The 19,765-nt window shown below is 45.4% G+C and overlaps 1 protein-coding gene across 10 annotated transcripts in view; it reads left to right on the top strand.

The window, feature by feature from the left end:
- The window catches only part of NIN (ninein), a 94,045-nt gene that overhangs the window by 11,113 nt on the left and 63,167 nt on the right, over positions 1–19,765 (top strand). For 7 of the 10 annotated variants that reach the window (XM_058540587.1, XM_058540585.1, XM_058540590.1 and 4 more), the window contains exons 3-4: positions 8,268–8,349; positions 18,179–18,268. In XM_058540587.1, coding sequence (XP_058396570.1) covers positions 8,268–8,349; positions 18,179–18,268 — 172 coding nt within the window. The remainder of the gene's footprint in view (positions 1–8,267; positions 8,350–18,178; positions 18,269–19,765) is intronic. The other 3 variants (XM_058540589.1, XM_058540595.1, XM_058540593.1) reach the window with 1 other exon arrangement.

A 19,765-nucleotide genomic window follows, 5' to 3' on the forward strand; every position in this document is an offset into this window, starting at 1 on the left:
ATTCACTGGAGAATTCTGAGTGCTCTCACCTTCTTGATATGGAGGAGGTTATGAGTGGTAAAATTCTAACTTGTTTTTAATGCCAGTCATCTTTCTTCTCTTTATATGGTATTTACAGAAAAACTTATAAAAGTTAGCAGTTTGGTTTAGTAAAAAAGGAGAAAGAAATAGTAATATGACAAATCTAAATATTCATCTATTCATTAACTCAACAAATATGTATCCCGGTGCCTGCATGTCAGGCAGTCTGTGGTCCTGTGGTACGGGTGCAACTTGTGTTTATTGCAAACTAAAGTTTTCCATTAAATTGACTTTGGGATACATTAGTATCCATCAGCTTCCTGGATGCTTGTGGTTTTAATTTTGTCTTTTAAATCTTAACAAGTATAATTTTTAAATAAAACAATATTTCCAAGTTTTACCTCCATTGGAAGTGGGCTGAATTAATCATTTTTTCTTTAAAAAGAAATAAGATAAAAAGCATTGTCCCCCTCAACTAAAAATATGAATATTGTCTTTTTTATTTTAAAATTCATCTTTAATAACTTCTTGGGTTTTTTTAAGCCTAATGTTTCTTTTGACCATTGTTAAGGGAAAGTAACTTAAGTTGACTTGCCATTTTCATGCATTTTACTAATAAGCCATTTACCCCCAAATTATGTTTCCCTTCATCTGTCTGATCTTGCTTTATGACTTGAAGTCTTATTCCCCTGAGCACTATATAAGTGTTCGACATGCCTGAAGATGGTGGATCACTGATTTGAAGGAAAGAGGTCATTGCTGCTAGGTGTTTCCTACTAGGTTATAGAGAGAGCTCCATCCATGTCTTTGTCATCGGTGAAGCACCTGTCAGGTGGGTTAGCCCCCAAGACAAGGAACTCCTCCAGATGCTGAAGGACTTACAGTCTGGCCAGGTAATATGCCTGGTGGGTGAATAGTACTGGGAGTAAAACAAACCTTTAAGGAAGGGAACCAGTCAGCTCTTTCATTGAACCAAGTTTTCATCCAAGCGATTGATACCAATTGTAGATGCTTCCTGTTTTTGTGTCTTTAAGTGAAGTGTTCCCACATGCCTCTCGATCTCTTTATTAGAAATCAGGACATGAAGATGATCATTTACCTTAGTTTTATTGAAGCCTTTAGTTATATTGAGTTTTAAAAATGCATTTTCCTTTCCTTATGGCGTATACCAACTTCGAGGCACAGCAGCCTCCGGGGATTCTGACAAGTTTCCTCTTCAGCCACGCTCCTGACTACGAATCCGGAAGCTGAAGTACCTCAGGGCCTTGGCACTCTTCAGAATCAGAATGAGCCTTATGGCAGCAGAGCTCATCGTTGGCTTCCAAAGGGTCCTGTAGGGTGTGGGCTGTGGTCATCAAAGGCACTTTGGAATTTTTAGTATTAAAATGTGATGGCTGTACAAATATAGACCTCATCTCAGCTTTCCCACCTTCCGTTTTCACGTGCTTGGGGCTCTTTCATAAATGTCATGATTAATTTCATTTGGTGGATATACTTGTTTGTTTGTTTCCAATTCATTAAGCTTTTTAAGCTTTCTTTTTCTTACACACATTTTAACCATTTGAAAAGTAAATCAGAAATACAGAGGTCCTTTCCGGTGGTGATTATTTGGACTTGTTCTCAGTGTACAACATTCTGCTTGGTCGTCAAGGAGAGCCTATTTATAACTACCCTGTGTTCGTGCTCCTGTTTCATATTATTGATCCGAGGCTTTTTAATGCATTGGAGGGCATTTCTCCAATGGAAATATTTCTCACTGCACCTCTTAATGTCTGAAACTTCGCTGTGTCTTACTGTTCAACCACCAAAGTTTAACCTGAAATGGTGGGGGATATTTTCTGATTCCTATCTTGGTCTCGTGACTGTAAACCATCACGCCCTTCCTTTACAACAGTCTCATTTGGGGTTGAATTGAACTCCTAGGGGTCTGTTGTTCCCATCTATAGACAAGAAGACATTCTGAGTAAAAGGCTACACGACTTCTGTTCTGTATTAACCCTTTCTTGTCAAACTCATTGCCAAATTAACCTTGGCTTTGTGTGCTGTGATCTGTGCATCTCTCAGAGGTATGTAGAAGACAGGAAGCAGGGGCGGAGGGAGGTTGTTGGGAAGGCCTCTGCTCCTAACAGGAGTTGGAGACAAGCCCTAAATGGCTGTTTTCTTCTACCTACTTTATCTCAGTAATGATCATCTCTCGCCAGAGAAAGCATCGTCGGGAACGCTCACTAGATTCACATAATATTCCACTGATACTTTTATGAGTAGCTTCTTGTCTGGATGGAGAAGACTTCACGTTCTTCATTGTCCATCACAGATTTCAGACTGCAATGTTCGTCTGTATGACAGAGGCACCTAGAAGCCAGAACTTAGAAAAGTACAGTGACTTGTCCGAGGTCAGACAGCTCATTTGGAGCATCGCCAGAAGGGAAACCCCGATTTCCCGGGCCCAGAGCTTGAATGCCTGTCTCCACAGCCTCCTCAGACCCCATCCCCACCCGCCCCACTTCCAGACGGTAAACTAGTGGAGCGCAGTCTTTGAAGTCAGACCTGGACTTAGGTGCTGACTCCTGGCACCTTTTAGCCACATGGGCGTGTTGTCCTAAATTCTCTGACCCTCGGTTTCTTCATCTGTATAATGGGAAAAATAATACCCTCCTTATAAGATTGTGATGAGGGTTGACTTAGATTGTGTGTTTTAAAGACTTATGGAACCAGGCCCATAGTAACTACCTACCATGCTCCGTATCTCCCTCTCGGCCCATATCCCCACACCCAGAATGGGTCTCTGATAAACAGTGACTTCCCAACAACGATTTTCTGAGAAATTTCGTTAGAGTGGAGAATAGATTTGCTAGAAGCCCTTGTGTGGTGGTGTGCGCCCATTTCCATCCGTGGGCAGGGCTCCTCCGGTCAGTCTTGGAGCACGACTGCACACGGTTGCTTTTAAAATGGCCTTGCCCCTCTCCACATTGTCTACAGTCAGTGACTCCTAAGCTACAGTAACCCGAATGCTTTATTTAGAATAAAACGTTTCATAACTATGTCTTTCTTCATGAAACTACATCTCTTTGTTCATCTCTCACTTCTCTTTGCATCATGCTGTAGCCATGATTTTCCTGTACATTGACCTTCTGAGGACTCCATATTCCTACTCCCATTTCAACTAACACAATGCTTTCAATGTCCTTCCTCGATTTCTTTTTGAATTACTAGATAGAAACCTGGTAAGCGTGATCCCAGTTACCCAGGCCTTTGTCTTGTTGAAGAAGCTCACTCTGCCGATCGCGGCTTGAGCCCTCTGCCCGGGGTCTGTGGAAGGGCTGCGCACCCGTGTGGAAACCGTGTGCTTGATCTCCAAGGTTGCACGGGAGGGTTTTATGCAGCGTCAGCTTCCTTATTCCACTTCCTGTTGCAGGTTTTTTGTGGTTTGAAATAGCATTCGTTTCTTATGTGGTGCTTAAATTCTTTTTTCAGAAAGGCAAATTGTGTTTCTAAAAAAGCATTCATATGAAATTTGGAGAGGAAAAGTGATGAGGTAAATTTCTATTAAGCAGTGGTGACACATGACAAAAAATATCAGACTTGACTAGTCTTCCTGTTAATTTAGTTTAAATGTCATGTGTGTGTTTAGTCAGTCATGTCATTTTCCCATTGCCCCAAACTGCCCTCGGAGGCCTACAGGATATAGGAATGCGTGTAAAATGAATGGCGGCAATTATTATTCAAATGAGGAGCTACGAGCCCGGGTGCACACAGCTCAGCTGGGAAGCTTGTTACCTTGTGAGATTTAATTGCATTGTATGTTTGTGAAGATTTCTAAATTCTAACATAAGACGATAGTAAAGCTCCCTTGGAGGAGAAGAATGGTTCTTAAAGATTCTAGTTGCTGAACTTAGTGAGCCACTGATGCCGTTTCTTCACAGTAGCGGGCATTTATTAACGTTTCTTTTTGGTTCTGGGTTGTGCCCTAAGGAGCTTTTCTGCCACATCAGTATTTGTGAGCATCGGTGGAAAATAGCTTCACCTGCCTCTGCTAGAGAACTATCCTCTTGAAAGACGTGGAATTGACTGCTGTTTAGAGCGGAGGGTCCAGGGTACACATGCCTTTGCATGAAGGAAAATAAAGATCAATTTGAGACTTAAACCTCTTCCAATTTTTTGATCCTCTTGCCAGGTTTTTGCTTTTGGATTTTTGGGTTTTCTCGGCGGGGGGAGGGCAGAAGGGGTCACCTAGATAGACGGTGCTGGATTATGAAGAGCCTGTGAGTTAACAGTCATGTTTAGTCTTTCATAGACCCTTTTTCTTCTAAAATGTAGCTGATTTAATACATCATAGGTCTATTTCAGAAACTTTTAAGCTCTGCCTGTGACCTTGGAGAAGTCAGATGTCCCAAAACTGTCCCCATTTTCCTCCCTGCTCGTGCTCGTTTATCAGAGGCCCTGCCTGCTGTTTTGCCTCTCAGAGCACTTTCCAGATCCTACCCTGTAGTGACTCATCCACTTTCCCCTCTCCCGCCCCGTTCCAGCCTCCCACCCTCTAGAGCCTGGGGTGTAGCTGACAAACTCCGTCAGGGCAGAGGTTAGCACCTTCTTGATCTTGGTCCCCCTGAAGCCCCCTGTGCTGCTTTGCCCCTGGTGGCTTGGTGTGGAATTGAGGATTTGACTTGGTGCAGAGGGATTTCCGTTGGAGGAGTGAAGCGGATCCGGGGCAGGCAGGGCTACTGGGCTTCGACAAGTCCTGGGAGAAGGCCCCAGAGCCAGCCCGGGCTGGTTGTTGCCATTCCGCTTGATTATAATATTATAAGCTTTGTTATTCTGCTTATAATATTATATTCGTTATTATATTCTTTGTTATTCCCAGTCAGAAGGCCTGGGTTCTGCACGTAACCCCATTACTTCGAGACGTGTGGCCTTGGGCAAGATACATGCCTTCTCTGAGCCTCTGTCTCCTCAATTCTCAATAGAGGGATGCCCACCTTGACCATCTCCCATGGACGTGGTGAGATCCAGATGACCAAATGTCCAGGAAAGAATGAACCTACGGTAATGCCCAATTCTTCCAGTGTTATCCAGGACCCACACTCATACAATTTTCTAATAACTGGATCTCTTACTCCATTTAGTGGCAGACTTAAATGTTTTGCCCCATCAAAAAGTATATTAAACGTCATAAGGTTGTTCTTGATCATAAAAATCCTCTCGGTCTATCAGTTGTTCTTTACATTATAAGAGCGACGGCCTCAGGATTTATTGAGCAGCACATGGAACCTTGCCTCAGCACTAAATAACCCCAGCATATTCGGTTTTGAGTGCATATGTCTTTTTTTTTAATAGTCTTTAAAAACAGTTTTTTAAAGTATAAGAAAGTTATACTTTTGCTTTTGTTTGAGGGAGGGTGGTTAATGCCTCCCCTCAGTCCTCACGTGTGCCTGTCTTCCATTTGCTGCTTCTGGTCAGCAGTGGGTTGGGAAGCAGAATAACGAAGCTTACAATAACTCAGGTACAATGGGAATAACTAGCCCCGGGTTGGCTCCGGGACCTTCTCTGAGGGCTCATGACGCCCTCCTCAACCTGGGACATCACTTATCTGTTTGCTGGTCATCTGCTGGTCTCTAGATCATTGACCTTGTGAGATAAGCATGTAAATGAGGTTGTACCCACATCTCAGAAGTTGGTGTGCTTGCATGAGGCCTAAGTATCCTGTGAATATGACGTAACAAAGTCTTAGAACTAATTAGAATTAACTTGCAGATTATAGGTGTCTTTGTCATTTTTCAGGGGGAATAAAATTGAGGTACACAGACCCCTGGGTGACCTTCATGGCCGATACTCTCTGAAGTAAACGTTAGCACTAAATTCAGAAGGGCTCTTTCCGATTACTTCTATCAAAACTTCGATCTTTAGAAGAGCCAGAGGAGACCCTCGGAGTCAAGCATAAAGGATTTGAAAGTCTCAAGGCAAGCACCCCCTTTTGAAACAGGAGCCTCTTTCTGTTCAGCTCATAGCCGTGGCAAAGAGAGACTCAGGTTTCACTCAGGGTGTCTCCGTTACTCTCCTGGGAGAGAGGAGAACCAGTGGGCTCCCTAATCACAGCAGACTAGGTCCTTCTCTTATGCTGGGCAGTGCCCAGATCCTGGGGGAGTGGCTCCGGGGCCTCCTGCTCGCGCCCACCCGCCTTGGCTCTCTCAGTCACTCTCAGGGCCAGTTGCTTTGCTTGAAAACACGGCCCTGTTTCTCTGTAAAAGTGGTGAGAACAGCCCATCACTGTACCTATTAGTTGCCACTGGCTGAGACCCTCACAAGCGCCAGCAAGCTCTACACAACTTGACATTTTATCTCCCTAACGCCACTGAGAGGTAGGTGGTCTTATAGACATCATAAAATGCGTGCCATGTTCCTAGCAGAGCACTGCCTGACCCCCTGCGGCATTTCCTGAGGATGTGAGCTCTGAGCAGCAGGGGTCCTTGTCACTGCAGCTCACTGCTGTAGCCCAGGGCCTGGGACGGTACCTGGCACATAGCAATGCTCCATAAATGTTTGTTGAATGAATCATAAATATTCATTGTTAGAGATCCCCTTTTTACAGGTGAGCAAACTAAAGCTCAGAGAGGTTTAGTAGTTGAGCCAATTCACAGCAAGAAGTGAGTGGCTGAGCCAGGTCAGGTCCTGGGCCCACTGGCTCCTGGGCAGGTCTGTGCTCCTAACCGCCTACTGCCCGCCCGAGAGGAAGGCAGGGTTCTGGTGGGAAGGAGTCGATGCCTGGAAGTGCCCCTGAGTGGGGGAGCTCTTGGGAGAGCTGTGTGTGGGCTGGCTCACTGGGGAGATGGCCTTGCCCCTGGGAGTGGAGCTGGGGTGCCACAGTGCTCGAAGCCCACCCTGACTCTGGGACAACAGCAGGACCTGGCCCTTCTCCTCTGCCAGGCTCTTTGGTGGTTTGTCAGCACAGCTTCCCCCTCTGCTGTCATTTAACCCTCTCCTTGACTGCATGGCCTGGCTCTTTAGCAGGTGCCCTGTCTCCCTTGACAGACTTCTGCTCTGGCTCCATAGATTATGCTGATTTTTAGTCCATATGATCTAAAGGAGTATGATTTTGGAAAGTAACTTCAAGTAATCAAAACGAACGTGGTAGAGAAATCACACACACTTTGGGAGAGTGGTAAATTGCAGGCGTGTACAATTTTAGCACATAAGAATCTCTGCGGGTTCCTCTCCTTTGCATCAATTTGCACGGATAAGACATTATGTGATTTCTTTCCTCCATTGTCTAAATAACTAATGAGGTTTGCTGCTTTTCCAAATTTAATTTGGAAGTGGTTTTTTATCTGTCACCTACATTTAAACTTCTAGGCAATGTTTTGTAATGATGTCCAAAGAGACCCATGGCAGCACGAATTACAAATTTAGCAACTTTGTATTTCTGTATAGGCTTCTGTATAAATAGATGCCATGTGATCAAACTAGAATTGTAGTGAGAAGAAATACCATCTCTCCCTTCTGTCCCGTGGTGAGATCATAAAAATTTAAGTTATAGAAGAATATACCAGGCCATAAAGAAAACCTTTTCAGCCCTTCAACCAAAGTAATATCCCAATTCTAATTGAGTGTTTGCTTAAATAAAACTCAGGTTCTTTTCTACTTCAGTCAAGGTTATTCTATGTTTAAGAGTTCAGGAAAATGCTTCCCAAGGATCTTTTATCCTTTGTGTTTGTATTGATTTCTGCTGGTTTATAGAATCATAGGGGTCTTGGGAGGTAACTATCAGATACTGCCTCAGACAGGACTGCATTCAAGTCATCCTCAAAAAACAGCGTACTGTATTCTAGGATCTCTCAACAGATGACATCTTTGGGGCGTTATTACGATGGATCTTTTACTTGCGAAGGCTTTCCTAATATCTAATATGGCATCATTCTTTTCTTCTTGTTCAGAGAAATAAAAGGAGCTGAGAGTTCAAAACATCTCTTCTTCTGAGTTCACTAAGAGGGTTTGGCTATGTAGTTTTCCCTTTGGGTTGAATACATATTGACGTTGATATTAGTGTTTATGACACCGGGTGTCAAAAATGATCACCCACTCTCCCTTCAGAGCTTTAGAGAAATGGGAGAGAGAACAGGGAACAAAAGAGGTTCTGACCCACTCCTAGGCTGTTGGGCTGCTGACAGATGGTTCTGGTACCTTGTAGATGGATTTGCTTCCTTAAGGCTGTGGAAACTATTTTGAACTTATTTTTAATTGTTTATTTTTAGGTGCATTTTGACCAATTTAAAGAAGCGTTAATACTTATCTTGTCTAGAACTCTATCAAATGAAGAACACTTTCAGGAACCAGGTAAGGGCACCAACTTTTCTTCTCTGTGTTCTCCTTTGAAAGCTGTCCCAGGAGGAATGTGGGGACCTTGAAGCATGTCTGTGGAAGATTTGGGGCGTCTGTTTTTCACAGACTGAGCAGCTATTTGCAGTGACTTGTCTTTTGATATTATCATAGAGCCTTGCAGCTGTTGAGCACTAAAATGAGATTTCCCTACCCCACAGTGGTTGTGGAAGGAATAATTGGATGGTTCCTGGGCGATATGTCAGATGGTATGGACATGGTTCCTGGAATGAGCAGAGTGAAGTTGAGTGTTCCCTTGTTTATCCCTGTTTCCCATGTGCATGGATGGATGTGCATTGGGGGAATTTTGCCGGAAAGAAGAAGGATGGGCAATCTGGAGATACTTGTATTTAGTCCTGGTGCGTGGTTGACCCTCTGCTATACACCTTATCTCATTATATTATAACTGTTTACCTATCTCCCCCTCGAGTGACGGTTCCTTGAGGACCAGGCTGTTTGTTTTCATATTTCTGGTGCCAAGTACAATGCTCAGCACATGGTGAATATTCCGTGAATGTTGTGAAATAAAAGACTTAATATTATGCTTCATTGATTTTTTTAAAGGCACCATAGATAATAAAACACATCATTATTTCATATATCTCTAAAAAGAAAAATTGTTGCCACTTATAATGGTAAAGTGCCATTGATTGTTGGACACGTTCTAATCTCAGAGTGTTCAGATCTCAGTGTGTGTGTGTGTGTGTGTGTCTGAGAAACAGTGAAATGTGGTAAATATTTAAGAGGAAGTCTGAACAGTCTGAAGCCCGTCTTACACTATAGTCCAGTTCTATCAGAGCAGTGGGACTAGGGTTAGGGTCTGATTGCAAACAGGCATGAGGGAATTTTTGAGGTGATGAAACCATTTTCTATCTTGATGGTAGTTACAGATTTCAAGAGTTTTTCCAACCCATAGTATTGTGCACTAAAAGGGCAAAATTTACTCTATGTAAATTATGCCTCAATAACCTGACTTCAAAAAAGTGAACATCAAAAATATAGTCCGGTTTTGAGACTGAGGAGAAGTTATTAACACTGGTCATTACAAGGGATCCTTCAGTGTGACCTGTGTAGAGAAAGCACAGATGGGAACTCACTTCTTACCCTCACTGCCGAGCCAGTTCTTCATCGAACCTTCTGTGATGCTCCAGATTCGTGTCACACATGTTAACACTGCATTTAGCAGGGTTTTGGATCCTGGATTGAGTCTCTCCCTTTTACTAATGGTGGCCACCCCTGGGAAGGTCATGTCACCTTTGAGGCCTCTGAGCTCTCCAGAAGCCCCTGTGAGCCAGGAGGGAGGTGTTGTGTTCTCAAGACTTTCTGGACTAATAACAGAATTTCTGCAGGTGACTGCTGCTAGAACATGGACTTTTGTTCTTATGGGGTCTCACATTTTATTGGTATTTTTACTTTTTTAAGGTTGTTGTCTTGATAACAATAGTACAGGATCTAGGGACCCTGAATCGAGCTATGGCGACATCACCATGTTTTAGTTAACATGAGCATCGGTAACACGAGCGTAAGTTCAGTGTTCTGTATGCTGATAATGTGCTTTTCTGCGGGTTTGGGATGGAGTGCTGCCGCTGGTCCATGTGATCCTTTTGCTGCCCTTTCTTCAGAACCTATACTGTCGCCTGCCAGAAAATTTTCTTAATAAATATGCAGGTTTATGGTGACCACAAGTGTGAAGGCTGCCCCTAGAGTTGTGCATTGTTGGGGCCTAAATAATGGTATGAGGTAGGCAATGGCCAGCCAAGCTTGGTAACAGGTAGGAAGTGACATTTGTGAATCCGGCTCCGATAGTGGTTTCAGGGTTATGTGTGCCTCGCCACTGTGCAGGCAGAGACCGGAATTCCGGCAGGCCATCCAGGACAGCACACAGAAGGGATTTGTATGGTTTCGCTGTGTGCTCCCTCCTTTGGGTAGGCTGCCGCAGACCATTGTTAAGGGCTGCCCCAAACCAGTGTAATGAAGCAGGAAAGGACTTACTGATGGCATCTCATCCAGCGTTTACGGGACTCCCTGGCGTTTGTCCTTGCGGGGTGAGATCTGGGATGGAGCCTGCGCCTTAGAGGTGCTTCGTCTCCTAGGAGGCAGTAAGTCCGCCCTTCCTCCCACATCCCCCGTCCATTCCTGCGCATCTCGGCTCTCTCTGCCTTTTGCTCGTCCCCCCAATCCCCTGGCCGCTCCAGTTGTTCCTGGGAAGCAGCTCTTTCCACTCTGACGTTCTCCCACCCACTCTCTATGTGGCCCCACCCCACAGGCTGACTGGCCTGGCTGGTGAGAGACAGAAGGAAGGGTCAGGACCCACATGCAGCCTATCAAGAGGCCACCTGAGATCACCTCTCCATCCCCTTTAGGAAAATAACTGTCCCTTAACTCATAAGCTGTGTCATTGTCGGGCTGGAGAGAACTCTGCCATTTTATCCGTGAGCAGATTGAGACCCAGAGAGGAACACAGCTTAACTGAAGCCTCACAGATCGTGGCCAAGGAGGATGCCGATGCTGTGTCACCAAGGGACATGACTACAAGAGGCTTTGGTTTAAGGATATTAACCCTCAGATGGATGAGCTGGGGGCAAACCCAGGCCTCAGTCAGTGTGGCCTGGCCAGAAAGATTCCGACAGGTGGCCAGAGGCAGCAGGAAGGCCTGAAGAAGAGCAGATGTCCCCTGATCATTAGTAACAAGGGTGCCTGTGTTCTCAGCATTATTTGGCTGTTCAGGACTTAAGTCCTCTTCTGCCGTAAGGGGCCAGGGCCATGGTCTTTTTGTCTTGCCCTTTGATATCAATGGACCTACTAGACTTGGAGAGAAAAGCTTACCCTTGAACTGTGGAAGGAGACTGGAAACACGGGAGGGCCAGAGGACATTCGACGTTGAATGGGTCACGAATTGATATTTTATAACATCTGAGATTTTTATAAGTTAAAAAGACCAGAGGCTGTACCAGACCACCATAGAGAAAAGCCAGCTTGATGTGATGGAAATAGCCTGGAGCCAGGAGTTATGAAATCCTGTCTCTGCCTTCTGATTGGGTGGCCTTCTACGGCAGACCCTCCGTGGCCTTTGGTCACCCCATATGGAAAAGCGGTTGTACTAGAAAATACTAAAATCCTTCTGGCTCCAAGACTCAATTGTGCTGTCTCCTAATGACTCAATTACATTATCTAATTTTATGAGAAAAGTTGACTTTGTGTTTCTGGAAGATTTACCCAACATAAACTGACACTTTAAGGTTCTGCTTCCTAGGCAAAAATGTGCAGTGTGTTTCATATTCCTCTAATAAAAGGCAGTTTTTATAAATAATATGGAAACAAAGCTGTAATAGGATTTGAGAGAAGATGAAATTCAGTCATCATTTCCATAGTCTTGGGCTCTGCCATGTATCACTTCTCTGAGGTATAGTATCTTTATTTTTAAAATTAGGGGATATGGACTGGGTTATTTTTTAGCATTGTTGTAACTCTGATATTTATAATTCTAAGACTCTTAGGGGAGAGTCTTTTCCCTGAAAAGCAATAATGATAACAATAACACAATGAAAAATAACACAATGAAAATTACTGAAATTCAGATAAGGGCAGAAAAATGGATGGGGGTTCAGAGAACCCTGTGTAAATTCCAGACTGATTCACATCGCCTGTGGTGTAACTCCCTCACATCTACATGTACGATTTAATTTTAAAACCATTTTCCTGGACTAAGAGAGGGACAACAACTTAATTATGAGTTATTGATTCAGTTTGCCACGGCTTTGGATTATAGGGTTTTCGTAATGGAAGTGCTGGCTCTGAGCTACCCGGTGTCGGCACGCTGTCTGGATCTGCTTTCCAGAGGTTGTATCCCCATTGGACGCGTCTTGCATTAGATTTCTGTTCTGCGGTGGATGTTAGCGTAATGCAGGAGGCTCCTTCTCTCCCTCATATGGTTGATGTAAAATGTCTTTCCTTCGTTCATCTGGTGAGGGAAAGAAAACTCAGGTTTGGAAAAGCCGAATCATGAGAAAAATAAGACTAGGCATGGTTTTGATGCAGATGATTGGGGTTGTTGTCAAAACATTCCTAATTCCAGGAACTGCCCTAATTTTAATCACTTTCCTTATATTTTGAAGAAGCTGTAAATACAATAAACGTCTTTTCATTCTCTCAGCAAACGTGCATGGAAGTGGGTCCTGTGCCCAGGCATCAGGCTGAAGCCTGGATTGCAGGGACTGGAGACCATGTTCCGAGGCCTGGGGCCAGGCTCTGAGGTCCGGCTGAGGGGCCTGTTTTTAGGAGACATTATCCACACATGACCCAGCAGGCGTGCTCTGTGGTCCTCTCTGTGGCTGAGCAAGATAAGTAAGAACTTAGCCCCTGTTCTCTTGGCATCCATGAGATGCTAACAGTGAGGACCAGGAAATTTCTCCCAAAGTTAAAAGCAAAATGAAACCACGACCATGGTTACCTCCACCAATGGAAGAGGGTGCAAGGAGTCATAGGTCAGGGCATTGGAAATCCTCATGCCCACTAGTGGTCACAGGACCTTCCTGGAAGGATATAAAACGATAGGCACCAGGGGGCCAACCCAGTGGCGTAGTGATTAAGTTCATCCGCTCCGCTTTGGTGGCCTGGGGTTCGCAGGTTGGGATCCCGGGCATGGAACTACTCACTGCTCATGAAGCCATGCTGTGGCAGGTGTCCCACATACAAACCAGAGGAAGACGGGCACAGATGTTAGCTTGGCGAATCTTCCTCAAGCAAAAAGAGGAGGATTGGCAACAGGTGATTGGCAATCAGGGCCAATCTTCCTCACCAAAAATCAAAACCAATAGGCACCAAGAACTATAAAAATGCCTTTGGCTAATCAATGCCACTCTCAGATTTTGTGCTATGGAAGTAATTATGGATGTGCACAAAGATGTGTGTATTAGGACAGTCATTTAAAATAGTGGAATAGATATATGTGTATATATATATATATATATCAAGCATAAATATTTGACAGTGTACTGGTTAGGCAAACGGTGATGTATCTGGGTAATCAAAGACTGAGCAGCTACTGAACTGTAAACGAATACTTACTCTTACAGTGATTTTACTAAGGTAAGAAGTCAGTCTTTTAAAAAATATATGTGTATGTGCAAAAATAAATACTCATGTTATTTAAAATTAAATAACTAGGCTGGTGAGGATTCTGGTAATGAAACAGTTTGCCTCAGAGTTATGCGATGTAAATTTGTTCAACCCCAGTGGAGGTCTAAGAAGGTTTCCAAACCAGGGGCATGAAGATGATGGTTGTCTACAGGGGGTCTTGGAGGATTGCTGTGTTCCTCTCACGTCAGCCCATTGATGAAGGGACAGGAGGTGACAAGGAAGAGATAATTAGAGCTAGAACGAGAGGGCGGCCACTCTGGTTTCTGAGATGATGGACTGGATGATGTCATCATGCCTTCCACACTAATCTTACCCAATTACAAAAAGTGAGGTTGGGGATTCTCTGTGAGACTGGGGGCTGTGAGGCTCTCCCCAACTTTGCTCCACAGGGCCCCATGTTGGGCGCCTTCCGGGCCTACTGCTCCGGGCCACTGCTGGCCCCACAGGAGCCTGGGCAGACGGACTGGACAGGGTGTGGCTGGAGCCTCCAGGGCAGGAGACAACTGACAGACGATGACCTTGCTCCCCGGAGCTCCCTCCAGATGAGGAGACTGAGCCACAGTGACGTTGAGTCCTCCTCATCTGGAGAAGGACCAAGGGTCCAGGTCCATTTGAACCAAAGCCCAGGCTCTTGCCATGAAGCAGTGCTGCCCTGGGAGGCGTCACAGTCCAGCTGGCTGGGTGGAAAATGCTTTTAGGAAAATGTGACCATGATCATTGTTCAACTGGGAGTTGTCGTATTAACAGTATGAGTTGCACTAAATTCGTAGAAGAAAAGGTTCCATGAAAGTTGTGCCAAGAAAGTACGTGAAAGAAATGAGTTTTGAGTTGAGGCTTGAACAATGGGGAGGATTCAGTTAGGTGAAAAGTGACTCTCTGCCTTCTTGCCCAAAATGCCTCCAGAATCCTGGCCTCCTAACAGGGATCAGCGCTCATCCTCCCAGGAGAAGGCTGGGGCACAATCATATAATCAGTCTCAACCCTGAGTTTTTCCTCCTGACTGATCTTCAGCTGCCTCAGGGTTTGGACAGACCATCTTGTCAGACCAATCAGCCCTGGGGGTTACCAAGCCATAGCATCCCCCTTCCTGGCACCCCTGTGGGGGGCTAACCTTCCCCTTGAAGCCTCCCTCCCAGGCAAGCTAATCAGAGCCACCCCCATCACCTTTGTGTCCAGAAGCCCCTGTGTTCCAGCAAGAAATATCACTCAGGTTGCTAAGAACCAATGTGGAGACTGCTCCTAAAAGTCTGTCATTGCATCTAGGGAGGACGCAAGGCTCCAGCTGAACATCTGTATCTGGAGAGGGGTGGTTGGGGAGGCCAGGCTAGTGGCCAGGAAGCGGCTGCCTGGGAAAGGGCTATGTGCACACAGGAGCATGGGGTGACCTCCTGCTTGCTGATGACCTGCCCTGGAGGCAGAAGGAAGGACAAATAATGCCGGAAGGCTTTCCTGAGGTCTTTTGTGTGTGGTTCATTCTCTCTGGGCTTCTCTTCTCCCCTCCCCTCCTTGGGATGTCCGCTCCTCACCCATTTCTCCTTTCCACCACTCCAGCTCACCTCTACCCTCCTCTCCTCTCCTCCTGGGGCCCCACCTCTGGGTCCTCTCCCCACTCTGTTCCTTCTGCTCCCCCTCTCCCTTCCTCTATGGGCCTCTTGGTCTCTGCCCATCTTCTGTCCTCTTCCCTCCCTCCCTCCCTCTCTCCATGTCTCTCTCTGTCTCTCTCCCTCCCTTTCTCTCTCTCTCTCTGTCTCAGTCTCTCTTCCTCTCTGTCTCCATCTCTGTCTCCCTCCGTCTCTGTCTCTCCCTCTCTGTCTCCCTCCATCTCTGTCAGTCTCTCTCAGTCTCAGTCTGCCCTCTGATTCCCTTCTCTCTGATCTAGAATCGGGTGAGGGTTTTCACTCTGACTGTGTAATCCCTGTGTGGTGGCGTGGTCCGAGTATGGAGCAGATGGGGATGTGTGCTGGGGCTGGGTGGTGCTCATTTGCTGCGTGTCTGCCTTTTCCCAGGGAAGTGTCTTGGTGCTTGTCCTGAGGGTTGCACGTGCTTCCTCTGTGACCGCTTCTTATTTTCAGATGGATATCAGGAATCCTGTGAGCTCAGCAGGATGTGGTATGGAGGGCCTCAGACCGTGCCTGTGCCGAGGGCCTGTGGAGGGGGTGGGGTCTCGGGAATGATTTCCCAGGCTGACCGAGTGAGGCGGGTGGGGAAATAGAAAGCGAGAGTCTGCAGGAGCAATTCCAAAATAAGAATTCCAGCACCACAAAGGCAGGGCTTTCTTTTTCAGATTCTTTCTTCTGGAAATATCCTCAGGTCATTTTTAGGAACAAGGAAGTTTGAATCAAAAAATAACATATCCATCTTATCCCTCAACAGGTACAACATAGTGCTCTGCCCGTGGCAGGTGCTCCATAAATGCAAGCTAAGTGAATCTGCCTGGTACGGGGGTGCGTCTCTGGGACTCACGTTTAACTGTAACGTCCCGTATATGTGCAGTGGATGCTGCTTCGTTCCGGGCCCTAAACTTGTGTTTCTGCAAAGTATTGACTGAATATAGGCTTTTGGGTGACTTGCAGCTTCCTCTTGGTCCCCATTGCTGTGCCTTTGGCCATCAGCAGGGCAGTACGCGTCGCACAGGGGCTGCGTTGGTCCTAGGAGAGAGTGAAGAGTGGGCCCTCTACCCTCAGTTAGAGTTGGGGAGGGAAGGGAGATGAGAGAGGGATGAGGGGTGCCTGTTGGTGGGTTTCCTGCCTGCAGCCGGCTCGTGCCCTCGGAGCAGCCATTCTCACTCATGTGGTAACTCAGTGTTGCTTTTGTTATAAGTGCAAGACCTCTGGGCACAAGTCATGCACGTGCATGTGGTTCATCCTGATTCTGGAAGGTGAACACTGTCACAGCTCTGGAGTGACTCTTGGGACAGATGAGATATGGAGTAAAGAATATGGTGTCTGAGCATCCAGATTGTGTTTAATTTCTAAGGCTGGAAGGAACGATATTTTTTTATCTTTTGAACACCCTGATTAGATTTTCTTGCCCACTTGCTCTGTAGAGACTGTTAGTTGCTTTTATATTTCTCCAGCAGTCTTGAGGGGGTTGTCCCCACTCATAACCATGTGTTTGGTTTATGGAATGAAACCTAGATCATCTAACCTGGTCAGGTAGGATGCCTCAAAACCAGTTTCTGGGATTGGTGCATCTTGTAACAGGCTCTCCAGGGGTCCAAGACTCCTCTAGGCTGGGCTTGTCTGCTTTCCTTCAAAACGCATTTTTACTTTTACCGGGTGACGCTAAATAGGGGAAATGGAAAGTGGGAAAGAAGGGAAATGACTCTGAGTCCAGGTGGAATCTCAGTGTACGTTCGAGGACAAGACACCCTGAGGCACGGCCGTCCTCGCTGTTTTGTTGTTTCACTGCTATTTCGCATCTGTCCTCAGAGCTCATGATTGTAGGGTTACTAACACTTACGTTAAAGGAAGCTGTATGCTGTTAATAATTTCATTTCTTAATAAGTCAAATAACCCCATATTATCTGGCATAGATAAAATTGTTCCAGGACGAAACCCTGAAATATGTAAGTTGCAGCTGGATGCACTTATTATAAAGTCAATAAACTTGACCGCAGGGCTGCGGTTTTGCATGTCTTTGTTGGGCCTGGTGAGGAGGGGGTGAGGCGTTCTTTAATTTCGGTGTGTGTGAGAGAGTCTCCTCAAGTCCCTAGCGAGCCTTCTGCTCCTTGGGCTGTGGCTCTGCACTTCCAAAGGCCTGGTTGGGATTGATCAGGAGAATCAGAATTTCAAATGCTTAACCCAAGGATGGCTGTGGACCCGGAATGTTCTCTCTGGACTCCTCGCTGGTGCTGTTCTCTCTTCCCCTCTCGTCATGTAAGTAAGTGATACTCCAACAGGAGAGGGATGTGTGAGTGTGTAAGTCTAAGAAGTAACTTTTTAACTGGTGTGATTAGTCTAATTCTTTATGGGTCACGTGGATGGTTTGAGAAATTCAGTATGGGGAAGCCAAGTACCCCATTTTCCTTTGTGTGTGCTAATAACTTTATTCCAAAAAGATTGTACAGTTTAACAGATTTCTCTAGAAACTGACTTGGTGATGTATGTACATTCTGTGAAAGATATTAAAGTTTGTTCAAAATTAGTTATAGTAATAAAAGATAACATAAATAAAAAATTTTAAAACTTCTTGGCAACGCAGAAATAAGTAAGTCAATAAATAAACCCAAACCCCTAATGGTTCACAATCTGCAATCTTCCTTGCTTAGAAAAAGAGCTGCTTCAGACCCACCACCACACCCTACATGGGGTATTTAGTGGAAACTAACTGGGGAACCACTTCACCCACAGGTGGGTTTTGGGTCAAATCACAGTGGGTTTTCTAAGACAGTTGCTTTGTCTGACGACTTTTTTTCCTCTGAAAAAGTGCAGCGTGCGTTCAGAGCTGGTTTGCCACTTCCACACCCAGACCATGACTGTGTTCTCACACTGAGAAAACCCCGTGTTCCATTTTCTGGCCTTCTAAGTTTTACTTTTAAACTTTCCTAAGCCCCCATTGTCACTAATGGTGTATCTTGTGTCTGCCACTAAAATGTAAGCGTATGTATAAATTAAGGATGGTTCTGCATTGCCTCTTATCTGACTAGCATCTGTGGGTGTCAGCTGCCAACAAGGAGCTCGGGTGTCCAGGCCGCTCCTGAATACTCACAAGCTGACACACTCTCTCCTGATAAAAGGTACCTTCAAATGAGCATGCGATTTTCAATATAAATTGTGTATGATTGAACGCTCCCTGTAAGAGAATCGCTTGACCTGATAAAGTGACTTGACTGGGACTTTTAAAAAGCTGGATATAAATATCGCTAGAAATCCTGGCGCAAGCACAAATACTTCACTCTGAGCTTTGCTGAGCATTTTCAGAATGCTTCTGACCACACTTGTGAAACCTGAGCTTATACCGGAGGAAGGGCATGGGAGGGCGTGGAGGGCAGAGTTAGTCAATGAGGTCTCCAGTCCTCCAGGGAAAGCTCCTGACATGCTGTCGGTGGTGACAAAGGAAGGGTTTTGTCCCTTCAGTTCTTATCTAATCAGCCACCCTCATTTAGATGATGTGTGTACACACCTCATCTAATATCTACATGTCTGAGTTCAGACGTATCTTGTTAAGACCATCATGTTCAAACAGAACACGCGTTATGTTCTCCACGGAGACGGTATGTCTGTGTGGGCGAGAAGAACTGAAATCAAAGCATTGCCAATCTTTTGTATTTTAATGGAATATTTTATTCTAATTCTGTGCAAGGTGCTAAAAAAAATCTATATCTAAGCTGACTTTGCATAGAGTGAAGTATTTATTTTATTGCTTTAAAGCTCTCCATTGTAGAGAAGGGCTAGTGTCTGGTGGTGGTGGCGGCTGAAACAATGGTGGTGGTCGTGGTGATGGTGAAGGAAGGTGGTGGTGATGGTGAAGGTGGCTGATGTTGAACCTGAGACATGTTGTCAGAATGCTGAAGTCCTTCTTTAAGTCAAGAGATGACTCTCCCGTTATGCACATTCCGTTTTATTTTGTACAACACTGAAGCTCATGAAGAGAACAAAACATGATGTACCATTTTTCTTAATGCAGTTTCACATTTGCTATTTTATTCCACAGCTTTTAGTTTTATAATGAGATCTTGACGCCAGGTTTCGTGTAAGCGACGAGCTGTCATTGATTAGGATCCACGTGTCAGTTTCTTTGTTCTGTCATCCCGCTTGTCTGACGCGTCAGAAAGTGGGATGGTTAACAGAGGCTCACTGAGGTACAAGAGGGGTGTGTTTCAGACTGATTGGTGTGAAGACTGACTTTACAGCACTGATATGGGGCCCTTTCTATCATCATCTTCCAAGACGTCCTCCTTTGTTAGTATGATCTCTCCCTTTCCCTGTTTCTGCAAAACACCAGCTTAATAAACAGAAGAACAAATATGACCCCTTGCTTTGTCCTGATCCGAATTCTGTACTTTTAAGTCAAATCCCTCTGCTGGCCTTGCATCCCTCTCATCACATGCAGGGATGTGCTCGGTGCTATTAATCATTCGGAATTAGAAGCTGTGCTCTGCATCTGACCTGGTGGCTCGTCTACACCCACATCCACCCCAGCTGGTGAACAGTGGTGGTTTATTTTGGGGCTGGTATAAGAGGCTGTGTCCGAAGGCTGTGAGTGTCAGCCACGGGCTGCGATTGTCGTGTAA

The sequence above is a fragment of the Diceros bicornis genome, chromosome 5, assembly GCF_020826845.1.
Source record: "Diceros bicornis minor isolate mBicDic1 chromosome 5, mDicBic1.mat.cur, whole genome shotgun sequence".
Classification (NCBI taxonomy): domain Eukaryota; kingdom Metazoa; phylum Chordata; class Mammalia; order Perissodactyla; family Rhinocerotidae; genus Diceros; species Diceros bicornis.